We start from the raw sequence: 23,981 nt of genomic DNA on the forward strand, positions 1-23,981 counted from the left end.
TCAGTTATTGAAAAACTGAAATAAATAGAATTTAGAAGTGCTGGGACACTTTATTTCTGTTTAATAATGAATTTGGGGTTGCTAGAGTAAAGTCTAATAATGATAAAATTACAAAAATAAATTGAAGGTGACCAACATTCTCCAGGTTTCTCTAACTAATCAATCATATTATGTAAAATATGTACATATTTATTACTTTCGGCACTACATACAACAAACTTTATCTACTTACCCATGGGTGTACCCAGGTAGGGGCAGGGGGGGGGGGGGGGCAGCCCCCCTGTAAGATAAAATAATGTCAATTTTCCTGGCAAGTAGGAATTAAAAACGTGTTACCTACCTACTCTGCGCAAAATTAAGGATTGAAAACAAAATATTTTTCAGTCAGATACATGTACTTAAATAAAAGTAGATCATGATTTCCAGAATAACCATATTCTCGAAACAGGTATGAGCTGGCCCCCCCTAACTGATTTCCTGGATACGCCCATGTTAACTTACCTATATATTTTTTGTAAGGGTCAATTTATATAAGGCACAGTATACATAATTATCAAAACTGAACAAATTCAACCTTAACTCCAAAGTCCAACCATAACGCACATATTACTTCTGAGAATTTAAAAAGGCGCGCGCATTAGCGTGCACTAGCGCGAATTCGCTTGACCAACGCTTTTTAGTACGCGCGCATTTTCGCACATCCATGCGCCCACAGCGAATCTACGCGTCACTCATCACCACGGAGCTAATACATAGCACCGTGCTCATCACTATAGGCATTCTGGCGAATTCGCTCGCACTCGTTCGACTTATCGCGAATTTGACGCTTCGACGCGCTTCGCTTCGCTTCGACTCTGCGCTAGTCTAAATAATTGACCCTAAGATTTGCATATTTTGTTCCTACGAAATAGAGACAGCCCGCTGCTACCAAAATACCGTACAGAGTGTTTAAAATGATCTATGTGATAGTGTGTCTGTTTGTCTGTTACCGCTAAACCGATTTTGCTTAATTTTGGTATCCTATCTTTTCATTCCGGAAAAATGTACGGTTCCATCGCAATAAACAAACTTTGGCGCAACAAAGTTCGCCATCTGGTATGAAATAAAACACAAGCTACTTGGAAAACATTTATTGTCCCGATCACCGGCGGTACCTGTACCGCTTGAAGTGGAACCACAGCTGGAAGATGTTGTTGTGGAAGTGGCAGCGGAAGCCGCGCTTGTACGAGTACTCCCACTCGCGGTTCACGATCTTGAACGCGATGTCCTCGTACGGCGGGCCCGCGTGGAACCTCAGCACCGCAAACTCGCTGTTTTCCGGACACGGTTTCTGAAATATTATTGTATAGTCTGTCAAAAAGTAAAGAAATGAAAAAGTGGCAACATCGTAGTGTCATCCCTTTTTTCTTAGGGGGATATTAGATTATCATATATATTGGGTCCGAGATCATTGCGTCAATGATATTGGATAATGTAATACTAGCTATTTGACCGAGCTTCGCTCGGTATTCGATAAAACCCGAATAAAATGACATTTTCTAAAAATGATTCCTAGCTAGATCGATTTATCGCCCCTGAAACCCCCTATATACTAAATTTCATGAAAATCGTTGGAGCCGATTCCGAGATTCCAATTATATATATATATATATATATATATATATATATATATATATATATATATATATATTAAGGTATAAGATAATATAGACATAATATGATTCATCTCTTCCTTGATCATAGATTTTTGACATTTGCTGAGAGATTGGATCCAATACGGTCATAGAAATAGGTGTTGCCAGTTATTTTTAATATAAAAAAGAGTTTTTAATTTCTTGTTCGTTAATATGTTTCAAATAATGTAATGTAATTATTTTTCTAATTATATACTTGGATAATCTTGCTGAAAAAACAAAAAACAAGCCATATTAAAAATGACGATGTCTTTTGACAAATCGAATTCTCTGAGATCTAGTAACCCTGACGTCAATACCTGTCAGCGTTAGCGCTCTCCATTGGCTATTGAAACCACATATGACGTAAAATAGGATCAATGAAATATGATAATGTAATATGCAGTCTTATGATCAAATGATCATATATATTGGATCCTATATATGATCATATAAATGATAATGTAATACCCCCCTTAGATTGAAATTGTATTTGAAAGGGATGACACTACGATGTTGCCACTTTTTAATTTCTTTACTTTCTTGACAGACTATAAGTTTTAAAGTACATACAAGGAATTACTACAAAATATGAAAAAAAAGTATATAATATTATACCTTAGCTAAACAATCCCTCTAATAAAGAAAGTAATAAAATTAATCGGCTACAAAATATTATTTTTCGTCTTTGTGTTAATGCCTTCTTTTTTTTTTTGACTTGACCAAACAAACTTCTAATCTTCCAATCTTGTCCCACAGATTTAAATAGTAAATAATTTAAAATTACTAACTACAAAAAAGCAAACCCATAATTTTGATACTTTTTAAAACAACTTCAAAAAAGGAAGGTTTCTTAACTCGACCATGACTAATGTTTATTTACCAAAAAAAAAAACAGTGCCAGTGACACGATTCTTCTGGATAACAGAGTACAGTTCGACAAGGCTTTAATTGAATGTGTCAATGTCAGTCAATGTGCGCTGCTGGTAAAGGAGAACTGTCAAAAATTACGTTTTTGTATGATAGAAGCGTTAGTTCCTTTTCTCGCCACGTTCATAAACAGCCTTGTCGAACTCTAAACAGAACTTAGGCCGACTCAGAAGAGATAGACTCGAAATTTAGACGTTTGACGTAGTATGTCATATATCGGCCGGCGCGCACCGTACTAATTACTAATGCGGGCTCAACACTCGCGGCGCGATTCGCGGATGCTACGCGCCGTGAACGCCGATGCGTACAAATACGAAGCTGCGAAGCGCAAACACGAAGCTGCGAAACCCTCCACACTCGCGGTTCGCGGCCTTCGCGGCCTTTCGCGCCGCGAGTGTAAAGCCCGCATTAGATATTTTTTTGTTTGTTTTGTGACACTCGCGCATATTCGCCCACTCGTTTGAAGTCGAGGTACTCCTTTAGTTCTGTCTACTCTGTAGATAACGTGGCCACTGGCCAGCCATTTGACTGCCAGGCATACAAGTAACTTGAGCACAACTGGCACATTAAAATTTCAATGTTTGAAAAAATTGTAAACATACCAGCGAGAAGTGTGGCGTGGCGGCCTTGTCTATGAGGTCGGGGTAGAAGATGTTGAACTTGTAGCCCTGCACGATCTTCGGCGGCGGGTTGTCCATGTCGTAGTGCGTCTGGTTGTACTTGTTCCACTCGAACCCCGTGTGCACCCTGACATAATATGTCACACAGTTCAGTTAACAATACACATCAATGTGATATTAATGTTTGGTTATTGTGCTATCCAAGAAGTTGATGCATAGGCAGATGGCGGACCTCGTAGTCGCAATTTGTTACACCCAGCCATAAAGTATATCTAGCGGAATAGAGAAACAAAGTCCTGAGCAAGCGAGATGTCACTATCAGTAACACTGCGTGGTAAAAAGAGACGTGTGATACATGACAGCAGATTTTTTTTTTTTCATCTGTTGACGTCTGGTCGGCACTTATCGGCACGTTGACAATTAAATCTCTTAGAAAGATGCTTGTGTAAGTGTATACGTAAACAAATTTTTACACATAGACGTAAATCAATTTCGGTTGGTTGGCTAAATTGACATAAGCCAACCATCAACTGCCTAGGAATCTATTTCTTGGTGGTACATCCCCATTTATATATCGGAGTATACACCACTACTTTGCGTGTGACCCTGAGTATACAGCCCCGCCTGCTGCTGTTGCTCACCTGTTGAAGTATCTCGGCTTCCTCGGCCTGTACTTGTCCGCCCACAGACAGGGCTGGTCGGGCAGCGCGTGCTCTACGCTGAACCGCGCCACCCCCGCGCCCTCCCCCGCCGCTCCCGCGTCCATCAGCCGCGCCGCCTCGCGCTCCAGCGCCGCGGAGCTCGTGCCGACGGCTTCGGTGTCCTGAAATTATTGATATTGATTGATATTTATGGATGTACGAGCTAGCACGTACATTGCTGATCCTACACAATTTTCCCGTAGTCCCGGCAAGTGCATACTCTCGGGCAGTTCGCTACAAGCCGTCATCAATCGCGCACTCATTATTAGCATTAGCATACGGTCAATATATTATGTATATTGTATTAGAATTTTTTATATCAAGGACTTTTAATTTAGCAATCAACTATCATATCGCAAAAAGGGTGTAGTTTGTTGGGTTATTGTTAGAACTATTATAAAGAGTTTTTTTTTTATGAAATAAGGGGGCAAACGAGCAAACGGGTCACCAGATGGAAAGCAACTTCCATCGCCCATGGACACTCGCAGCATCAGAAGAGCTGCATGTGCGTTGCCGGCCTTTTAAGAGGGAATAGGGGAGGGTAGGGAAGGGAATAGGGGAGGGTAGGAAAGGGAATAGGGTAGGGGATTGGGCCTCCGGTAAACTCACTCACTCGGCGAAACACAGCGCAAGCGCTGTTTCACGCCGGTTTTCTGTGAGAACGTGGTATTTTTCCGGTCGAGCCGGCCCATTCGTGCCAAAGCATGGCTCTCCCACGTATAAAAGTGTATAATTATTATTATTTATAGTCAATAAGGCAGCAGTGTTCCACTAGAGTTCACTAGACAATTAGTAATGATACGAGTGAAATTGATTATTTTACAGTCCCACAGACAATTTACCATGTTTTATGTGAATAAATAACTAACCTGGGGGGCGAGTGATGGGCGGGTGCGCGCGCGCAGGAAGGCGAGGCGCTGCGCGTCGTGGGCGGGGTCGAGCAGCGGCGCGGCGGGCTCGAGCGCGCGCGGCGACAGCGGCTCCGGCGAGTACCGCCCCGCCGCGTACGCCGCGCGACACGCCTCGTCCTCCTCCGCGTCGCTGTCATCCCCCTCCCCCTCCGCCTCCGCCTCCCCCTCGTCGCCGGGCGCGGGCGGCGGGGGCGGGGCGACAGGCGCGGGCGGGGGCGAGGGTAGGCCCTGCTCGCGCTTCAGCAGGTCGAGCTTGCGCCGCAGATTGAGCTGGTGGCGGTCGCGGAGACGGGCGCGCGCCATGTGAGCTGGAACGTGCACATTGTGTGAGAAACGGCTACTTAATGTTCATGCACCGCGACATTGCAATCGACGTTATAAAGTATCCACTTTTTATTTAAGTATCCACTTTCAATTGTAAATCCCTAAAAAGATCAATTGAGAATATTCGACAGCTTTGTAAAGAAGCTGATATATTGGCCCTGCAGGAAACCTGGCTATTACAACATGACTTGCCTTTTTTATCATCTGTGCATCAGGATTTTGGGAGTACGGGAACCTCTGCAGTTGATACATCAGAGGGGATGCTGGTGGGCAGACCACATGGAGGAGTAGCCATATTATGGAGAAAAAGTATATTCCAATGTGTTTCAGTAATACCAAGTGATAACCCCAGAATATGTGCTATTAAAGTAGAACTTAGTGGTCAGTCGTGTATGTTTTGCAGTGTGTACATGCCTTGCAATAACCCGGAGAACCTCGCTGAGTTTACGGATTGCCTTAGCTCTTTATATGCTATTGTGGAGGAAAGTGCAGTGGAGTCGGTATTTATTTTGGGGGACTACAATGCACACCCCGGTGAGTTATTTTACAATGAACTTATGGATTTTTGTTATGAACAAAAGTGGATATGTAGTGATATAAGTAACTTAGATTCCGATACTTATACATATATTAGTGATGCCCATGGGAGTGAAAGGTGGTTAGATCATTGCGTGGACACTGAAGCAGCCCGGGAACTAATTGTTGAAACTAAGGTCCTTTATGACACATACTGGTCTGACCACTTTCCACTCTTAACTAATTGTAACTTGAATCTTACTAGACAAAAATTGATGTACAAAAATAACAAGATTAACAATGCAATATGGGGGATTAGATCAGATAATCAAATAAAAAGATACTTAGAATTGTGTAATGAAAGATTAAAATTAATAGATTTTCCTGACAGTTTTACTACATGTTGTTTCGACTTCTGTAATGATTCTTCTCATAAACATATAATTGATAATTTTTATAACAAAATTGTATCCACAATAATATCTGCTGCTAGTGAGACCGCTTCTAATAATAATAGTCCTTGTAAGAAAAAAAATATGGGGTGGAATAAATATGTCAATGATGCGCACAGGGAGGCCAAGTCTAAATTTCTTATTTGGACATGGTTTGGTCGACCTAAACATGGGAAAGAATATGATGAGGTGGTTAAAAGTCGAAAGATTTTTAAAGGAAGACTTAAGTGGTGTCAAAATAACCAGGAGCAGTTAAAAATGGATGCATTACCTTCCCACTTTTCCAAGGGTGATTTTGGACGTTTTTGGAAAGTCGCCTGGGCACGGTGGTCTCAGCATTGAGCACCTAAAGCACGCTGGTTTTCATCTACCTAGGGTATTGGCATTGCTATTTAATTTGTGTATGGTTCATTCTTACCTGCCCGATGAGATGCTGAAAACTATTGTAGTGCCAATAGTCAAAAATAGGACGGGGGACATATCGGATGGAACTAATTATAGGCCAATATCCCTTGCGACTGTTATAGCCAAAGTATTTGACAGTGTGCTTAATTCTCGGTTGGACTCTTTTCTTAAATTACATTACGGAGAACACGGCTTTAGGCGTGGACTGTCCACAGAGAGCGCCATCCTGAGCTTGAAGCACACTGTCAGATACTAAACTGACAGGCGTACTCCTGTGTATGCCTGTTTCCTGGAGTTATCGAAGGCATTTAACCTGGTTGCTTATAATCTCCTATGGAATAAGCTAGAAAAGACGGGCTTACCTACAGATTTATTGGAGGTCTTTAAATACTGGTACGGCAGTCAAGTTAACTTTGTTAGATGGGCGGATGAGCTTTCTGAGCCTTACAAAATGGAGTGTGGGGTGAGGCAGGGGGGGTTAACCTCGCCAAACCTCTTCAACCTGTACGTACGTCACGTTGTCACATTGGCCATGTATGTGTAAACAATGTAAGTTACGCAGATGACATGGTGCTGCTGGCCCCCTCGGTAAGCGCGCTCAGGAAACTTTTAAAAATCTGCGAATCATATGCAAATGCGGCGGGAGCTGTCCGTTTATTTGCAACTTAAATAATATTACGAAGTCCTTAGTTAAATATGAGTACTAACACAACTAGAATATAAGACTATACTAACATTTTATTTTTAATATTTAATGGATCTTGTTGTCCGAAAATAAACATTTTTATTTTTATTTATTTATTTATTTTATATAAAGCTAGCTGTTCCGGCAAACGTTGTTTTGCCATATAAAGTATTTCGCCCATATTATTTTATTGAAGTGACTAAATAAGTATGTAATCATGGCAACGTCCATCGCTATCCCGTCGCGCGTCGCACAAACAATGGTCGCCGTCAGTCTCGAGTTCTAATAGTTTACTATTATTTATTCAACAAATGCACTTATCAATATAAAAAAGTAGATGTTGTCTGATTCTCAACCCTAGCCGATATGCTCACTAAGATTCACGAAAATCGGTCGAGCCGTTTCAGAGGTGTTTAACCACGCACCCCATAACACGAGAATTTTATATATTAGACTAGCTGTCCCGGCAACGTTCAATCAATCAATCAATCAATCATTTATTTGCTTTAAAAGTGGTACATTAGATGTTAACGTTCATTGCTCAGGTCTTACACTCTTAACTATAAAGATAGCATGCAAATATTTAAAGAAGTCATAAAATCTAGCAACTTTGAAATATTGATCACTAATACATTAAACTAATAATACAAGGCCAGGCTATGTGAGATATTAGAAAAATGTCACATCCCATAAATATTAAAATAGCAGTCACTAATAAATACATCACATTTTAAAATACAATAGTTTAAAATTTTACAATTATAATAAACAACAATGTCAAGAAATAATAAGATGTCAAGAAATAATTAGATTGGTTGTTAAAAGATTAATACGTAAATGTCAATAATTAAGATACATAATATTAAGTAAAATAGGTTAAAGTGTTACATACTGTGTTACATGTCAAAAAGATTATAAAATTCATTCAGCCTTGTTATTAAATAATTCTTTTACAGAGTAGAAATTTTTGCCATAAAATGATTTTCCCTGTTTTCCTGCTTTTCTCTTGAAGTTGTTTCTGATTTTTTTTTCTATAGACCTCACGGAACCCAAGACCTTTCCAACGAATGCAAAACCGTGGAAATCGGTTCGTGCGTTCTGGAGTTATAGCGTCAGGAAGAAAAACCCGACTTATTTGTATATATTAGATACACACATTAGGGCATACAAGCAAACGTGACCCGTTTGCTCTGATGTAAAGCAGCTACCGTCGCCCATGGACACTCGCAACATCTTCTGATATTGCGAGTGTCCATGGACGCACCTGCAACTCTTCCGAGTTGCAGGTGCGTTGCGCTTGCCGGCCTTTTAAGAGGGAATACGCTCTCTTCTTGAAAGTTTACTGGTTGTATTGGTCCGGAAATACAGTTTATCCATATCCATACTAATATTATAAATGCGAAAGTGTTTCTTCTGTCTGTTACCTCGCCAGCCTCTGTACTCTGTAGGGAATGCAATCTCGTTCTCGCGAGATCTCGTTCTCGCGAGATCCCGGCCGTTTTTAGCGAGATTGATCTCGGACGAAAAAACGGCGAGATCTCGCGAGTTTGACGAGATTGCACTTGAGCATAAAAACGTGTTATTCGAAGCGCGGACTGACACGGACGGAGTTGCGATCACGGAGTAAAAACAAAGAGGAGCTGGCCTAAGCAACTGCACTGTGATTTTCAACTAGGTCCTGCATTTTGACTTCTCGTTGTTTTGTTAGTTACAAAAGAACTGTTTTAGAAGATTTGTGTTTGATAGTGTGCGCTTTTATAATTCTGGACGTCACGTTATCGTGAACGCCGGCTTTCACGATAAAACGTTGGGTACGTTAAATGCCCTTTTGATTTTACGCACTGTGGACGTTTTGTGCGGTTCAGAAGTGTAGACGTCGTGATGTCCTCTAACGTGCACGTTAAAAAGTTATCGTCGATGGAAAATTAAAAACGACTTCATATACATATTTACATACATTGTACTTCCCTATGTTATCGTTTTACCGCGGACGTCCACGATATTACCGCCATGTCCAAAATTATAAAAGCGCACATTAGAAGAGAAGACTGGTTTTTTCTTCCATTTGTTATATTTTGATAGATAGTAGATACGTACTTATGTCAAAGTTTACTACTTAAAAATTATAGACACATACTTCAAACAATGTTTGATGCATAAAATTCAATTGAAAATATTCGTGAAAATGAATGTTAATTATATAATACTTATAATATTTATTCCTTTTTTTCGTAATTTATTCAAATATTGTGATTATTTGCAAAAAACCCCACTAAACTGCTAATCTCGCAAGATCTCGAAATTGGCGAGATCTCGCGGTATTGTATTCATAAACTCGCGAGATCTCGCTTGAGCCCCAATCTCGCGAGATTTGCATTCCCTAGTACTCTGTTACTGTGCGTCGCAAAAACTTACGCGAAAATCGCACGGCGGAAGACTGTCCCGTCTCCTCTCTCTATTTCTTGCTTACAAAATATAATGTCGTACCTTTAAGCTGGCTGAGCAGGCTCTCCCAGTAGCCGACGTCGACGCCGTCGCGCCGCCCGCTGATCTTCGCCTCCATCTGCGCCTGCAGCTCCGCCAGCTGCGCGCCCGTCTTGCCCTTGAATATCTGCACACCAATATTCATTTTAGTGTGGATATATTATAACACTTTAGCGTTACTAATAAAAAAATTACGCAGCGTATGATTATAGTTTATTGTCCGGTGTTTTGCCGGGAATGTCAAATGGTGATTTTGTGTTTTTATTTTATTTTCCTAAAATTGTGTTATCTGGGTTTTTAATGTGTAATATTGGTAGGATATTAACCATAAGATATTCGTTATCGTGCACAAGTGTAGGAAAGTTATGTAATAAGTAATAACCAGAAACGTGCTCTTTTGTGTTCCCTCCAAAACTCCATCGAAAGTTTCAGTAAAGCGTCTACCACTTTACTGAATCGACCGACTTGACTTGATTGTTTTCGCGCCATAATATAACATGAGAAATGGCTTCGGCCTAATGAAAACTCTATTTCAGATGGTTAATATAAAAGAATTGGCTTCGGCCTTCACTATCATTCATATAGAGAAAACATAGAAATGGCTGTATGGGCAACGCTCCCTTTGCCTGTCCCGACCGGGACGAATTAAAAAAAAAGTTTATGGTCCGTTATCTATGAGATATGTTGTCCTACCTGTTGCACGTCCTGCTGCACGGCGGCGTGCACGGTGTCGCGCTGCGGCGCGGCGGCTCGGCGCAGCTTGGCGAGCTCGTCGCGCGCGATTGTGCGCACGTCCTCCCAGTACTGCAGCTGCGTGTCGCTCTCCAATTCCTCGTACACCTGGAATAAGTACTTTGTATTAGCAGTGCTCGAATCTACGAATAATAAAAACTAAGGAATCGTAACTCCCATACTATTACTGTTTTAAATTTGGTTCCTTTTAATCTGTCATGTAACGTCAGCCTAGTACCGCTCAAGGCCACCTAAATGTTGCAAATGTATTGAAATGTGTACCTAGGGTACACTTTTTTGACAAGTATTGTGGAGCATGTTTTTTGACGGAGTTACTTTTCCTTAGTTTTTATTATTCGTAGGCTCGAATAGTATATTATAAAAGAAAATGTTTTGGAGTCCATTTCCGGGACACCAAGTATCTACAACAGAAACAGGAAACAGACAAATAGTCACAATTCAGCATTTATAACACTAGAATGGATAAAAAATGTAACGTAATTAATATCGTAAGATACAACTTAAGTAATAAATACCTTGATATCCTCAAGCAGGTCTTCCAGGTCGTTGGCCTGCAGGCCGTTGAGGTAGGTGTAGGGCTCGTGCATCTCCAGCGCGTCCACGCACTGCTCCGAGCTCACGTACCACGCCAGCAGGTCGATCGGCTTCGCTGGAGAGGGATTTAAAATGAAAATAAAAACAAATAGTTTAGTTAACCGTTTTGAAGACAAAACTGAAATATTAACAAAGTGGGATAAATTCGTAAATCGCAAGTTGTGAGGCGACCGCTAAGTACCCAAAGGCTATACTACTAAACTGTTAGATCTGTGTACTACACTTTAATTTTTAGTCTGTGCTGATCACTTGTCAAAACTGTCAATATGCTGTCAAACGAGCATTCCAAAGAAGAAGAAGAAAATCAATCTTATGAGGTTGTTTATTTTATTATTTTCCGTTAAACTAAGACGAAATGGAGAAAAGTAATAAAAAACGAGGCGCCAATTACACGTATATAGAAAAACAAATGTTTCTAAAACTAGTGGACGAGTAAGTTTCCGTGAACACCACTTGACCACCGACGTAGTTTATATGTAAATAAATAATGGGTGTAATAAAGACCCGGTGTTGTCATTATAGGTACAAACACATCGTAGAAAACAAGGTAACGACCTCCGAATGTGTACAAGCAAAACAGAACGCTTGGGAGACGATAGCCAAGAAATATAACGACATCTCAACAACGGGCCCCCGGAGTTGGAAGCAGCTTCGTCATCTTTACGAAAACTTGAAGCAGAGGATACGAAAGAATGATAATGAAAAGGTAGACCTGTTATATTAGCCAAGAAACTTCTTGGTGCCTTATAACTTGGTATATATGTATATCTTCTATATATATGAAACTCAAAGGTGACTGACTGATTGACATAGTGATCTATCAATGCACAGCCCAAACCACTGGACGGATCGGGCTGAAATCTTGGCATGCAGGTAGATGTTATGACGTAGGCATCCGCTAAGAAAGGATTTTGATATATTCCAACCCCAAGGGGTTCAAATAGGGGATGAAAGTTTGTATATAATAATACTGGGGGCGAAGCCGCGGGCAAAAGCTCGTACTGTATACAGAAGGAAAGACAGAGTTATGGTGGTTAGTTTCACAGGTCTAGCAAGGTTCGCGCTCTGCGCTTACGTTAGTCCTCCTCCATAGTTATCCTCATCCATACTTCCATACTAATATTATAAATGCGAAAGTGTGTCTGTTACCTCTTCACGCTCAAACCGCTGAACCGATTTTGCTGAAATTTGGCTTGGAGATACTTTGAGTCCTGGGAAAGTACATAGGACAGCTTTTATCCCGGAAAAATGTACGGTTCCTGCATGATAAACTAATTTTGGTCTGTTGCGGGCGTCATCTAGTTATTAATAAATATGCCTTGTGTTACCTATTGTTATCAGTATTTGTTAAACAAAAAACAGTGTTTTATTTTGTTTTACAGAATGAAATAATGAAAAATCAAAACATATTAGACGCAGGTGAACACAGACACATGATAGAAATAAAACCGTTAATAACCGCACCCTATGATGATGCAGCTACGTTTTTTGGTTAGTATAGTAAGTCAAAAATATGATAGATACAGTAAGGTTGCTGTTCCTGATACTCTGAAAAAGTTACTTAACAGACAGGAATCATATTTTATAAAGTACTAGGTGTTTGACCAAGCTTTGCTCGGTATCCGATGAAAATGACATTTTCTAGAAATGATTCCTAGCTAGATCGATTTATCGCCCCCGAAACCCCCTATATACTAAATTTCATGAAAATCGTTGGAGCCGATTCCGAGAGAGAGAGATATATATATATATATATATATATATATATATATATATATATATATATATATATATATATATATATATATATATATCTCGGAATCGGCTCCAACTTGAGATTTCAAGATATGTTTAAGGAAAATATATTTCTTTTCAGAAAATACTTGTTCTAATGATGAGGACACAATGGATGAAGAAAAATTAGAAATACAACCAGAAATAGATTTAGATATTTTGGACAATGACCAAGGTTTGTATGGTTAAATCCCTTTTGGTCAACTGAAACTTTCTTGATAACTTAGTTTTATAAAGATCTAAAAATTTTGTTTATTATGCATAGCACTTATGTATTCTAATATTTGTTTTTGTAGGACACAGTTCTAGGTCAGGAAGTCCAAAACCTAAAGGAATTGTACAAAAATATTATAGTATGAAAATAAAAAATGCTGCCCTTGAAAGGAAGTACCTCATGCAGAGAAAGAAGTGCCTTGAAATTCAACATAAATATAAAGTAATGATAGCAAAACTTAAACTACAATTAATTAGGAAAAAACTTCAACAATCTTCATCAGATTCAAATAGTACTATACATAATGATTGTACGTAATAGTTTGCAGATTCTTCGATAGAGTATATGACAAAGATGTTTTAGTTTTTTTAAGTTTAGACCAAGTTTTTGGCAAATGCAATGTTTCTTTACAGACTTTTTTATTGTTATGATAGTCTGTCTTTTTAATTTTATTAATGTTTTTAAATCGTGACAAAATGATTATATACCTACATAAGAGCCAAAATACTATTCTTCCACTATTTCTAGCATTATTTCGTTGTTGGGCGAAATGCAAGAATGTATTTTACATAAAAGATTAGTTATGATAAAAAAGTTTGAATGATGAGTAAATAAAGAAAAAGTTATTATTATTTTGATGATATTGTGCTTTCTAAATTTTAATCACAGTTTCTTTTATTGCCCTCATAATTACATAATTAATATTGTTGATAATTTAATTTAACATTATGATGGAGTGTTCAATAATAATTGTTCATTGTTTGCATACCTGTTAACTATTCATGTCCATATCTTATATCTTTAAACGAGCAATTCTTGTATATATATAATTGGAATCTCGGAATCGGCTCCAACGATTTTCATGAAATTTAGTATATAGGGGGTTTCGGGGGCGATAAATCGATCTAGCTAGGAATCATTTCTAGAAAATGTCATTTTCATTGGATACTGAGCAAAGCTCGGTCAAACAGCTAGTGTGATATTATAGACCTGAGGCCAGTGACAGATTTTCATGACCAAGTCCCTCCCAACCGAAACTTCGTAAAATGAATAAGGGACTTATACTATGAATACTAGCGACCGTCAGCTGCGACTCCGTTGGTGGGGTGGGCAGTGGCAGCCTCCCAAAGATGAAGAAAAAAAAATTTTCAGTCATTTCCTCTCATTTGAAAATTTGTCAGAGTATTGTTAAAATACTCTAGTAAACAATTTAAAAAATCAGCTAGCTGTAAGTCAGTGGAAAATTCGTCAGCTGATAAATTTTAGTGCTGTTACCTTACACCTTTCAAGGTACCAGCTTACAAACTGTCCATTGAGATACAGCAGCTGACATTAATTATCATTCATAGTAGCATATAAACGATCACCAGGTAAATTTTTAGCTGAGGGGAAAGCATTGAAAATATAATTTTTTTTTCATGTTCAAGGAGCCAGCTGACATATAATCTACCGTGTTATGGTCAGCTGACTATGTTTTTCTTTCAAAATACTACATAAACTATACTCTGATAAATTTTCAAATGAGAGGAAATGACTGAAAATTTTTTTTCTTCATGGGAGGCTGCCACTGCCCAGTGCCCACCCCACCCACGGAGTCGCAGCTGACGGTCGATAGTATTCATAGTATAAGTCTCTTATGCATTGTACAAAGTTTCGCCCGGGAGGAAATCATTGACCAAAAATGTACCTGGCTCCCGGGCCATTATTGTGGTAGAGCTTTGAGTGAATAGTGATGTAAACTCTAATTATTACACTTTGAGCAATTCGTTTTGTCCTATTATATTCTATTAAGATTTATAATACAATAATTGTTTTTGAATAGCTTGAAAATGCAACACAACTATTAATTTTACAAAAAATTGGTCATAAGATAAACTGTATTAAGTTTTGTACCATCGAAAAAATTGACTCATAGACAGGAGGATTCAATATTAGGAGTGATCCGTCGGCTGTGTTTAACATAAAACATCCAAATTACGCAGGTCTGCCATCTGCCTAGGAAATAACTTACCTCTGCCGTCCCGGATCCGTATCTGCGAACGCAGACGTGCCTGCTGCAGGTGGAAGGAGTCCTCCTGGCGCGCCCAGCTGCTGAACTGCGCGGCCTCGCGAGCGCGCGCCGCCGCTGCCGCCTCCGCCTCGCGCGCTGCCCGCTCCGCTTCCCGCTCTAGCCGCCGTTGCTTCACCTAAAAGAGATATTAACATTTTATACACATAAAAACATACAAAAAGTACATGAGTAACTAATTGAGTTAGAAGACCAAAGAAACCAAAATCTTTGTATAATTTTCAGTGTTTGTACCATTTGGGAAATGAGTGATAGGCAATTTTTCTGATACTATTTATTAGTGAGTACTATTTATTTCAGACTCTTACAGTTATAGCCCTACACTCTAATGGCTCTATAAATTGTTAAGAATATGCCCTTTAACTAGACAAAGCAACTTATTTCATCTGGAACATGAAGCTAACTTAAAACATTTGTACTATTGACAAGATCTAACATTATTTTAGCTTACAGAGTAAATTGCTAAATCGATTTATGTGGTTTTGTATAATATTTCATTGATACATTGCATTAAAAATTTTTAAATTGTAAGACATACTTTACACAGGCTTTGCTATAGTTAAATTTACACAATATTTCAAAACAATATGGAACCTCACCTTTTCCAGTTCTATTTTGTTTTCCAGCTGCTTCTGTCTGTTGAGTGCCTCCAGCTCATCGTGGGAGACGTTCTTCACACCCTCCTTGGCTAATTTCTTGGTCCACACAAATGTGTTAGTGAGTGCCGAGTCGCCGAAGGGATTGTCCTGATTGGTGTAGCACTGATACTCGTTGTCCCAGCCCATCCGTTCCCTTCTCTTCCTCTCCTTTTCTTGTTTCTCCCGTAATCTTCTCTCTCTTTAAAGTGTAAATTATTTTATAACAACAATATGGATAAAATAATTCATGTTAGTCATAAATTTATAGTACAAACCATTATAACTATGACAGTTTAAAATAATATTACATGTAACAGGTTATCCATACTAATATTATAAATGCGAAAGTATCTCTGTCTGTCTGTCTGTCTGTCTGTCTGTCTTGCTTTCACGCCAAAACTACTGAACCGATTGCAATGAAATTTTGTACACAGTTATTCTAGAGTCTGAGAAAGGACATAGGCTACATTTTGATGTGGGAAAATATCTTATTTCCATGAAAATATCGAGGAAAATGAATTCGCATTGCGCGTGGCCAGCGCTCATCCCGGGGGTCCTGGGTTCGCGTCCCGCAGGCGGAACAAAAAGTTTTCAATGTTCCTGGGTCTTGGATGTGTATTAAAATAAAATTTCAAAAATCTTAAACATATTTTATGTATAATATTATAAAAAATCCAGAAATATATCGACGCAATGAACATTTTAGTTCTAATACGATTCAACAGATGGCGTTTTATTTTTTACTTTATTGTAACATAGAACTAATCATACTTATTAGTTAGTATGTTTTTGTTTATAGTTTTTAATACGTTAGAATATTATGTTTAATAATATAATCACTTGGTATAATAATAATCAATCTATCTTATCTTATAGAACTCCTACTGCATTTCTAATCCATACTATCCATACTAATATTATAAATGCGAAAGTATATCTGTCTGTCTGTCTGTCTGTCTTGCTTTCACGCCAAAACTACTGAACCGATTGCAATGAAATTTTGTACACAGTTATTCTAGAGTCTGAGAAAGGACATAGGCTACATTTTGATGTGGGAAAATATCTTATTTCCATGAAAATATCGATGAAAATGAATTCGCATTGCGCGTGGCCAGCGCTCATCCCGGGGGTCCTGGGTTCGAGTCCCGCAGGCGGAACAAAAAGTTTTCAATGTTCCTGGGTCTTGGATGTGTATTAAAATAAAATTTCAAAAATCCATACTAATATTATAAATGCGAAAGTATCTCTGTCTGTCTGTCTGTCTGTCTTGCTTTCACGCCAAAACTACTGAACCGATTGCAATGAAATTTTGTATACAGTTATTCTAGAGTCTGAGAAAGGACATAGGCTACATTTTGATGTGGGAAAATATCTTATTTCCATGAAAATATCGATGAAAATGAATTCGCATTGCGCGTGGCCAGCGCTCATCCCGGGGGTCCTGGGTTCGAGTCCCGCAGGCGGAACAAAAAGTTTTCAATGTTCCTGGGTCTTGGATGTGTATTAAAATTTTTATTTTAATTTTTTTCAAAAATCTTAAACATATTTTATGTATAATATTATAAAAAATCCAGAAATATATCGATGGAATGAACATTTTAGTTCTAATACGATTCAACAGATGGCGTTTTATTTTTTACTTTATTGTAACATAGAACTAATCATACTTATTAGTTAGTATGTTTTTGTTTATAGTTTTTAATACGTTAGAATATTATCTATACTAATATTATAAATGCGAAAGTATCTCTGTCTGTCTGTCTGTCTGTCTCGCTTTCACGCCAAAACTACTGAACCGATTGTAATGAAATTTTGTACACAGATAGTCTAAAGCCTGAGAAAGGACATAGGCTACTTTTTAACTGGAAAAAGGGGTTGTAAGGGGGTGAAAATGCGTAAATTTAGTCAAATTGAGTTAGTTCCAAAAACTCAAAATAGATGGCGCCAAGAGTCCCCTAGATCGCGCTATCGCTTGCTCATGCGTATTTCTATAAGAGGTGGTACCATTATGAGATACGTTTTTCGATTCTTTCGATTGTTATAAGTACAAGTTATTAACTAATAACTCACCTACCAACTTAGATATCAAATTCAAAAACAACAGCGCCAAAACTACTGAACCGATTGTAATGAAATTTTGTACACAGATAGTCTAAAGCCTGAGAAAGGACATAGGCTACTTCTTACTGGAAAAAGGGGTTGTAAGGGGGTGTTTATGCGTAAATTTGTTCAAATTAAGTTAGTTCCAAAAACTGGAACAGATGGCGCCAAGAGTCGCCTAGATCGCGCTATCGCTTGCTCATATGTATTTCTATAAGAGGTGGTACCATGATGAGTTATTAGTATTTGCGATTCTTTCGATTGTTATACATGTTATTAAATAACTCACCTACCAACATAGATATCAGAAACAGTCTACCAATAATAAATAATGAATAGTTTATGGGCATTGGGCAAAGCTAAGGTTGTGTAATGCATTATGCAGCTAAGTTGTGTAACGCTAAATAAGCTTTAAAATTTGGTATAAAAAGTTTAATAAGTAAAAAAAAATCATATTATGTGCACACTACACGGCTGTTTTGGGTATTTTGATTTAAGGGGTACCAGGGTTTTAAAAAGCTTTTGACACCCATTTTGTTGACACCGCGCGCTATAAACTGAAGTCCACGCGGACGAAGTCGCGGGCAACAGCTAGTATCATATATGTGTGTAATTATCATTGATCTATATTGTTCCTAGGCTTTATTGCATAAGAAACAAACCCTAAAATTGTTAGCAACACAAAACAAAAATGAAACACTAGAACACTCAGTAAACTATTTCACAATACATTTTAATTTTACACCCAGAAGACTGCCACTGACTCTATGTGATTTATATTATTTGATGGTCAAAAAAATTTGTTTGTGTAAACAAATTAGCTTTCCAACAATAACAAAATATGCATCATTAAGACTATTCCTACCTTTTCTCTTCTGGAGTTTCATTGGCTTTGAGTAGCTCCTTCTGTTTCTTCCTCTCCTCCTTGATCCTCTGTCGCTCGGCCTCCAGTCGTTGCAGCAATTTCAACTCTTCCTCATCACTGTCACTGCTTGATGAGCTGCTGCTGCTGCTGCTTTGCTTCTTTTTCTTCTTCTTTTTACTTTTCTTGTGTTTACTCTTTTTCTCCTTGCTAGATTGGTGCCTACTTCTTGGAGATTTTGATCGTGATGATTTATCTCTACTTCTGGTTCGAGATTCTCGGTCGCTACTGCTCGCTCTGGAGCTTTTATGCCTACTAGCATGTCTGTCTCTCTCCCTGCTCTTTGGTCGCGACTCTCGCCTGTATTCAAGAGAACGGCTTCGTGACCGATCTCTCCACCGACTTAATGTCTTTGAAGACCTGAAAAGTTAATAATATATTTAGTAAGACTTATGCTAGCATCTTCAAATGCAACATGGAGACTGATTGTTCTTTAAAAAACGACAGATACAGACACATTGATAGAAATACTTACATTTTGTAGTATACACCACTGTACGAACGTCTGAGCTATAATAATTGATGATGTGCTATTATCAAGTCATTAACATTTTGCACTTAAGTCCTTGGTGGAAGCTTTTAAAATTAGTTTAGAAACCAGTGACAAAATACTTGATTAATGAGGTTAGTGAGTGCAGCAGTTACTAATTTATAACTAAGTCTCTAAACTTGACTTTAATAAATAACTATTTACGGAAAATAAGTAGGTATTACAAGATATTTTCACCAAATTTTATAGAAAACACAAAAATACAATGGGTTTCGTGATGTGAAATGACATTTGACATTTTGGCAAAATATGACAAGCAACGTGACACATGATACTTTTTTGTCCTTACTAAAAGAGCAGTGTGCATTGTGCATGAGGTTTACTGAAAAAAAAGTAGACCGTGTTGCGGTTGTAACTTGTATAGTGCGTCAAGAATGTGTAGGAGGCGAAACTTTTTTTTTAAGCAATAGCAACACTCTTTTGACATTTGTCCCTTTGTTGTATCAATACTCTATGACATAAAATTTACAAAACAAAGATTTTCAATTAGCTTAAATTTAGTTTTACAATGTGAAAACTACATGATACTGTGGCTAATATTAATAATTATAAGTGAAAGACGTGTCAGTGCTGAAAATTTGAAGATTTTCATTGAATAAAAATAATACGCGAAAATATCACTGAAATTCTCGCGTCCACATTTCCGATTCTGATCGCACAATCGCCATAGTAGCAGGTAATTAAGCGTTTGTTTTATCAATTTTATTTGTTTATTTTATTATATAATGCAATTCTAAGTAGCCTGAGTAAGTATTATGTGGTATACAATGATATTCTACTTATACAGATATGTTATGTCCATACTATTTTCCGGATTAAATCTCTTCCGAACAATTTTCAAATTCAAAATTGCAAACATTGACAAATTTGACTGATAAGTGAAACAAAAGATACGAAAAACCATTTACATAAAAGAGACTGTTCTATTTTTAAACATCGAATCGTATCGCTGTCTGTCTTTCTTTGCCTGAGCTATTACGGAAATTCGATTTTTTCCAGATTGTTCGAAAAAATAATTGAAAATGTAAATTTTTATTTTATTTATTTATTCCTTTATTTTCATAAATCATACAAGACGTTTGAGATATACTCTCCATAAACCACGAAGGTTTGTCCGGAGTGTATTACAATAATAATAAGAATTAAGTACATTGTCATTACAATTATTTTATACTCATTAAATAAATTAATATTTTTTATCAAACTTAACAAAACAACATAATAAACTTATTAATTATACTTACTTAAATATTCAACAAAAAATTGGTAGAATTGCAATTACTTACTTATTAACAAGAAAATAAATCTTGATGTCAGTCCTATTCATTTAGGAATTTGTTTAAATATAATGTTTTTAGCTTGTATTTAATATTTTTTTCTGTGATTTTGCTTACAATTATTGGGTCCAGATTGTTAATTAGGCGCGGTACTATATATTCGGTTGTTCTCTCTCCATAAACATTATTCGCCCTTGATATGTTCAGTTGGTTTTTAGTTTTTTGTCTTGTCTGGAAATTGTGTGTAATGTTATGTTTCTGGAGGTCGTCATCAAAGAAGTGTTCTTTTAAGATAGAATATTTGACTTTGGTTGTGATCGGAAGAACTTTACAAAATTTATACAATTCTTTTTCATTTTTGTTATATTTTTCTTTGATATCAGTTGGCACAATATTTTTCAGAATTCGAGTTTGGAGATTTTGAATTTTATTAAGGTAAGTTTTGTAGGTTCTACCGTAGCTGGATAAACCATAACTAATAATGGAGTCAGCGAGAGCATTGTACAACATCAGTCTGATTTTAAATGGTATTTTGTTTTTAATTATGTAAATATTAGATAGAAACGCTTTATAATCGAGGTATTTATTGCAATCAAGATATTATGTGGTAAGAGATTCCATGTGTTTTGTTTACTTTCGAGTCATAATTGGTACATTTTCGATACACGCACGACGTCATTTTTAATTTATTTAGGTAAGACAAGACGCAGCACGTTCGTGACTGCGCTCGATGCAGACTAAACAACAGACGGCCCAATTGGGCCGTATTTGAATCTTCACAACGCGCGCGGTAGTAACATATCTGCTTTGAGTTTTTCATCATTGGTGGTATAATAAAACAACAATTTTACTTAAACCTTATGTTTACGTAAACAATGAACTGTCAAAGAAATCTATCATATAACGCGCCTAACAATGATTGATACTTTGACTTAGGTGCTTTGCGTTTTTAGACGTAGGTATATAAAATTCTCGTGTCACAGTGTATGTGCTTAACTCCTTTAACACTTTGATGCAGCGTAATATAATATTATAATTATTACGTTTTATGTTTACAGGTAGTAGAAAAAGCGTTAAACGAAATAACCGAAATGACTGGGAGAATTTATGCTATCATTTTGAAACACTGAAAATAAATACAAGGAGTGGAAATTAACCCTTTATTAGGATATCCTAAATTCAATATTGAAGAGCTGATTAATGAAGATGAAAGTGCCTCTTCACTGTGACACCACTACTGTAACTACATGGATCTAGAAAGTGGCGATGATTCTGTTTCCGGCTGCATTGTAGAATATTATTTGTATGATCATATTTTATTAAAATAACAAAACCCTGTTTTTCACTTATTTATTTTTTGTATTTTCTTAAATAACTAGTTCCATAATAAAAAAGGAGTGAGCTTCTCTCAGCTCTCACTGGTCATCAAAGTAGCTCTGCAGCTCTCAGGTAAAGGGTACTTAAATAACAGGTGTTATAAATTCATAATATGTAATATGTAGCACTACTCACTAGTGACTAGATGTCCCTGTGAACTTCGTGTCACTTATAAACCTTCCTGGACTTTCAGGAATATTTAAAGACTAAAATTAGCCACATCAGTTCAACCGTTTAATCGAGTTATTTCATTTTTTATATAGTCCGTCAAGAAAGTGAAGAAGTTAAAAAGTGGCAACATCGTAGTGTCATTTCTTTTTAGGGTTCCGTACCCAAAGGGTAAAAACGGAACCCTATTACTGAGACTTCGATTTCTGTCCGTCTGTCCGTCTGTCTCCAGGCTGTAACTCAAGAACGGTAATAGCTAGAGAGTTGAAATTTTCACAGACTATGTATTTCTGTTGCCTTTGTCCTCGGGGCCTATGTTGCGGGCGGTGATCCCTCGAACAACCACCCACAGGCCTAGGCTTCAACCTCCATGGCGGGGGCGATTTCACTCGCCCCGGCCTTATTGGCTCCAGGCCACTTACGCGGCCGAGCCTTGGAGGGAGCCTTGCGCTTGCTCCTCGTGCTGGGAGGCTTGCTGGCTGCTGTAAAACAGCCGTTACTCCCCAGCACGTGGTTGCTCTCTCTAGTGAACATTTAATGCTAGATATTATTGAGTTTTGTGATTCCGCTAAATAATAAACCATAAGAATGGTCAAAGAATGCCTGAAACACGTGGATTTAACATTAAATACGTAAGTTTTGAACAACGTTTTTTGGGCTTTTCAATCGGTATTTTTGTAAGCTAAAAAGATAATTTATCTATACTAATATTATAAATGCGAAAGTATCTCTGTCTGTCTGTCTGTCTGTCTCGCTTTCACGCCAAAACTACTGAACCGATTGCAATGAAATTTTGTACACAGTTATTCTAGAGTCTGAGAAAGGACATAGGCTACATTTTGATGTGGGAAAATATCTTATTTCCATGAAAATATCGATGAAAATTACTTCGCATTGCGCGTGGCCAGCGCTCATCCCGGGGGTCCTGGGTTCGAGTCCCGCAGGCGGAACAAAAAGTTTTCAATGTTCCTGGGTCTTGGATGTGTATTAAAATAATATTTCAAAAATCTTAAATATATTTTATGTATAATATTATAAAAAATCCAGAAATATATCGACGCGATGCAATGAACATTTTAGTTCTAATACGATTCAACAGATGGCGCTTTTTTTTTACTTCGTTGTAACATAGAACTAATCATACTTATTAGTTATTATGTTTTTGTTTATAGTTTTTAATACGTTAGAATATTATGTTTAATAATATTATCACTTGCTATAATAATAATCAATCTATCTGATCTTATAGAACTCCTACTGCATTTCTAAGGAGTTCGAGTGTGTTGTGTTGGCCTATATTCCATCCAGAAAATATTTTTACATTTTAATTCTAATATATGAAAACAGATGGCGCTTTATTTTTTACTTCATTATTATAACAGAACTAATCATACCTACTTTATTATATATTATTGTTTTTATTCATAACTAGCTGTTGCCCGCGACTTCGTCCGCGTGGACTTTAGTTTATAGCGCGCGGTGTCAACAAAATTTGTGTCAAATTTAAAAACTTTTTAAAACCCTGGTAGGGCCGCGCAGCGCGCTACACCGGAATGGCAGCGCTGAAAGTGCTCGCCTCGCCGCTGCCATTCCGGTGTAGCGCGGCCCTTAATTAATCAAAATACCCAAAAACAGCTGTGCAGTGTGCACATAATCTGTACTAATATTATGAATGCGAAAGTATCTCTGTCTGTCTGTCTGTCTGTCAGTCTCGCTTTCACGCCAAACGCCAAAACTACCGAACCGATTGTAATGAAATTTTGTATACTGATAGTCTAAAGCCTGAGAAAGGACATAGGCTACTTTTTTACTGGAAAAAAGGGTT

General features: G+C 37.7%; 2 protein-coding genes across 2 annotated transcripts; one reads left to right on the plus strand and one right to left on the minus strand.

Annotated features, from left to right (window-relative positions):
* Positions 1-1,115: 1,115 nt before the first annotated feature.
* Positions 1,116-19,400, minus strand: LOC121737100 (cactin). The gene is made up of 11 exons (XM_042128646.1): positions 19,260-19,400; positions 18,728-19,144; positions 15,724-15,961; positions 15,068-15,242; positions 10,970-11,103; positions 10,395-10,541; positions 9,705-9,828; positions 4,794-5,143; positions 3,865-4,046; positions 3,206-3,350; positions 1,116-1,330 (listed from the first exon to the last, which is right to left on the minus strand). Coding segments are annotated over exons 1-11 (2,103 nt in total). The 5' UTR covers positions 19,262-19,400; the 3' UTR covers positions 1,116-1,141.
* LOC121737101 (myb/SANT-like DNA-binding domain-containing protein 3) lies at positions 11,335-13,376 on the plus strand. Its single transcript, XM_042128647.1, has 5 exons — positions 11,335-11,480; positions 11,571-11,754; positions 12,431-12,539; positions 12,925-13,017; positions 13,139-13,376. Exons 1-5 carry the CDS (start codon positions 11,404-11,406, stop codon positions 13,372-13,374), a joined length of 699 nt encoding a protein of 232 aa, XP_041984581.1. The 5' UTR covers positions 11,335-11,403; the 3' UTR covers positions 13,375-13,376.
* Positions 19,401-23,981: the final 4,581 nt, after the last annotated feature.

Source organism: Aricia agestis, chromosome 20 (genome assembly GCF_905147365.1).
Source record: "Aricia agestis chromosome 20, ilAriAges1.1, whole genome shotgun sequence".
Classification (NCBI taxonomy): domain Eukaryota; kingdom Metazoa; phylum Arthropoda; class Insecta; order Lepidoptera; family Lycaenidae; genus Aricia; species Aricia agestis.

Bases quoted from the DNA above. Each gene is read 5' to 3' on its own strand.
- LOC121737101 (XM_042128647.1), top strand. From the start codon at position 11,404: ATGGAGAAAAGTAATAAAAAACGAGGCGCCAATTACACGTATATAGAA. The intron at 11,481-11,570 runs GTAAGTTTCCGT...TTGTCATTATAG, and splicing joins TTTCTAAAACTAGTGGACGA to GTACAAACACATCGTAGAAA. The intron at 13,018-13,138 runs GTTTGTATGGTT...TTGTTTTTGTAG, and splicing joins TATTTTGGACAATGACCAAG to GACACAGTTCTAGGTCAGGA.
- LOC121737100 (XM_042128646.1), bottom strand. The intron at 15,962-18,727 runs GTAGGAATAGTC...TACACTTTAAAG, and splicing joins GAAACTCCAGAAGAGAAAAG to AGAGAGAAGATTACGGGAGA. The intron at 9,829-10,394 runs GTAGGACAACAT...ATTGGTGTGCAG, and splicing joins TGCAGCAGGACGTGCAACAG to ATATTCAAGGGCAAGACGGG.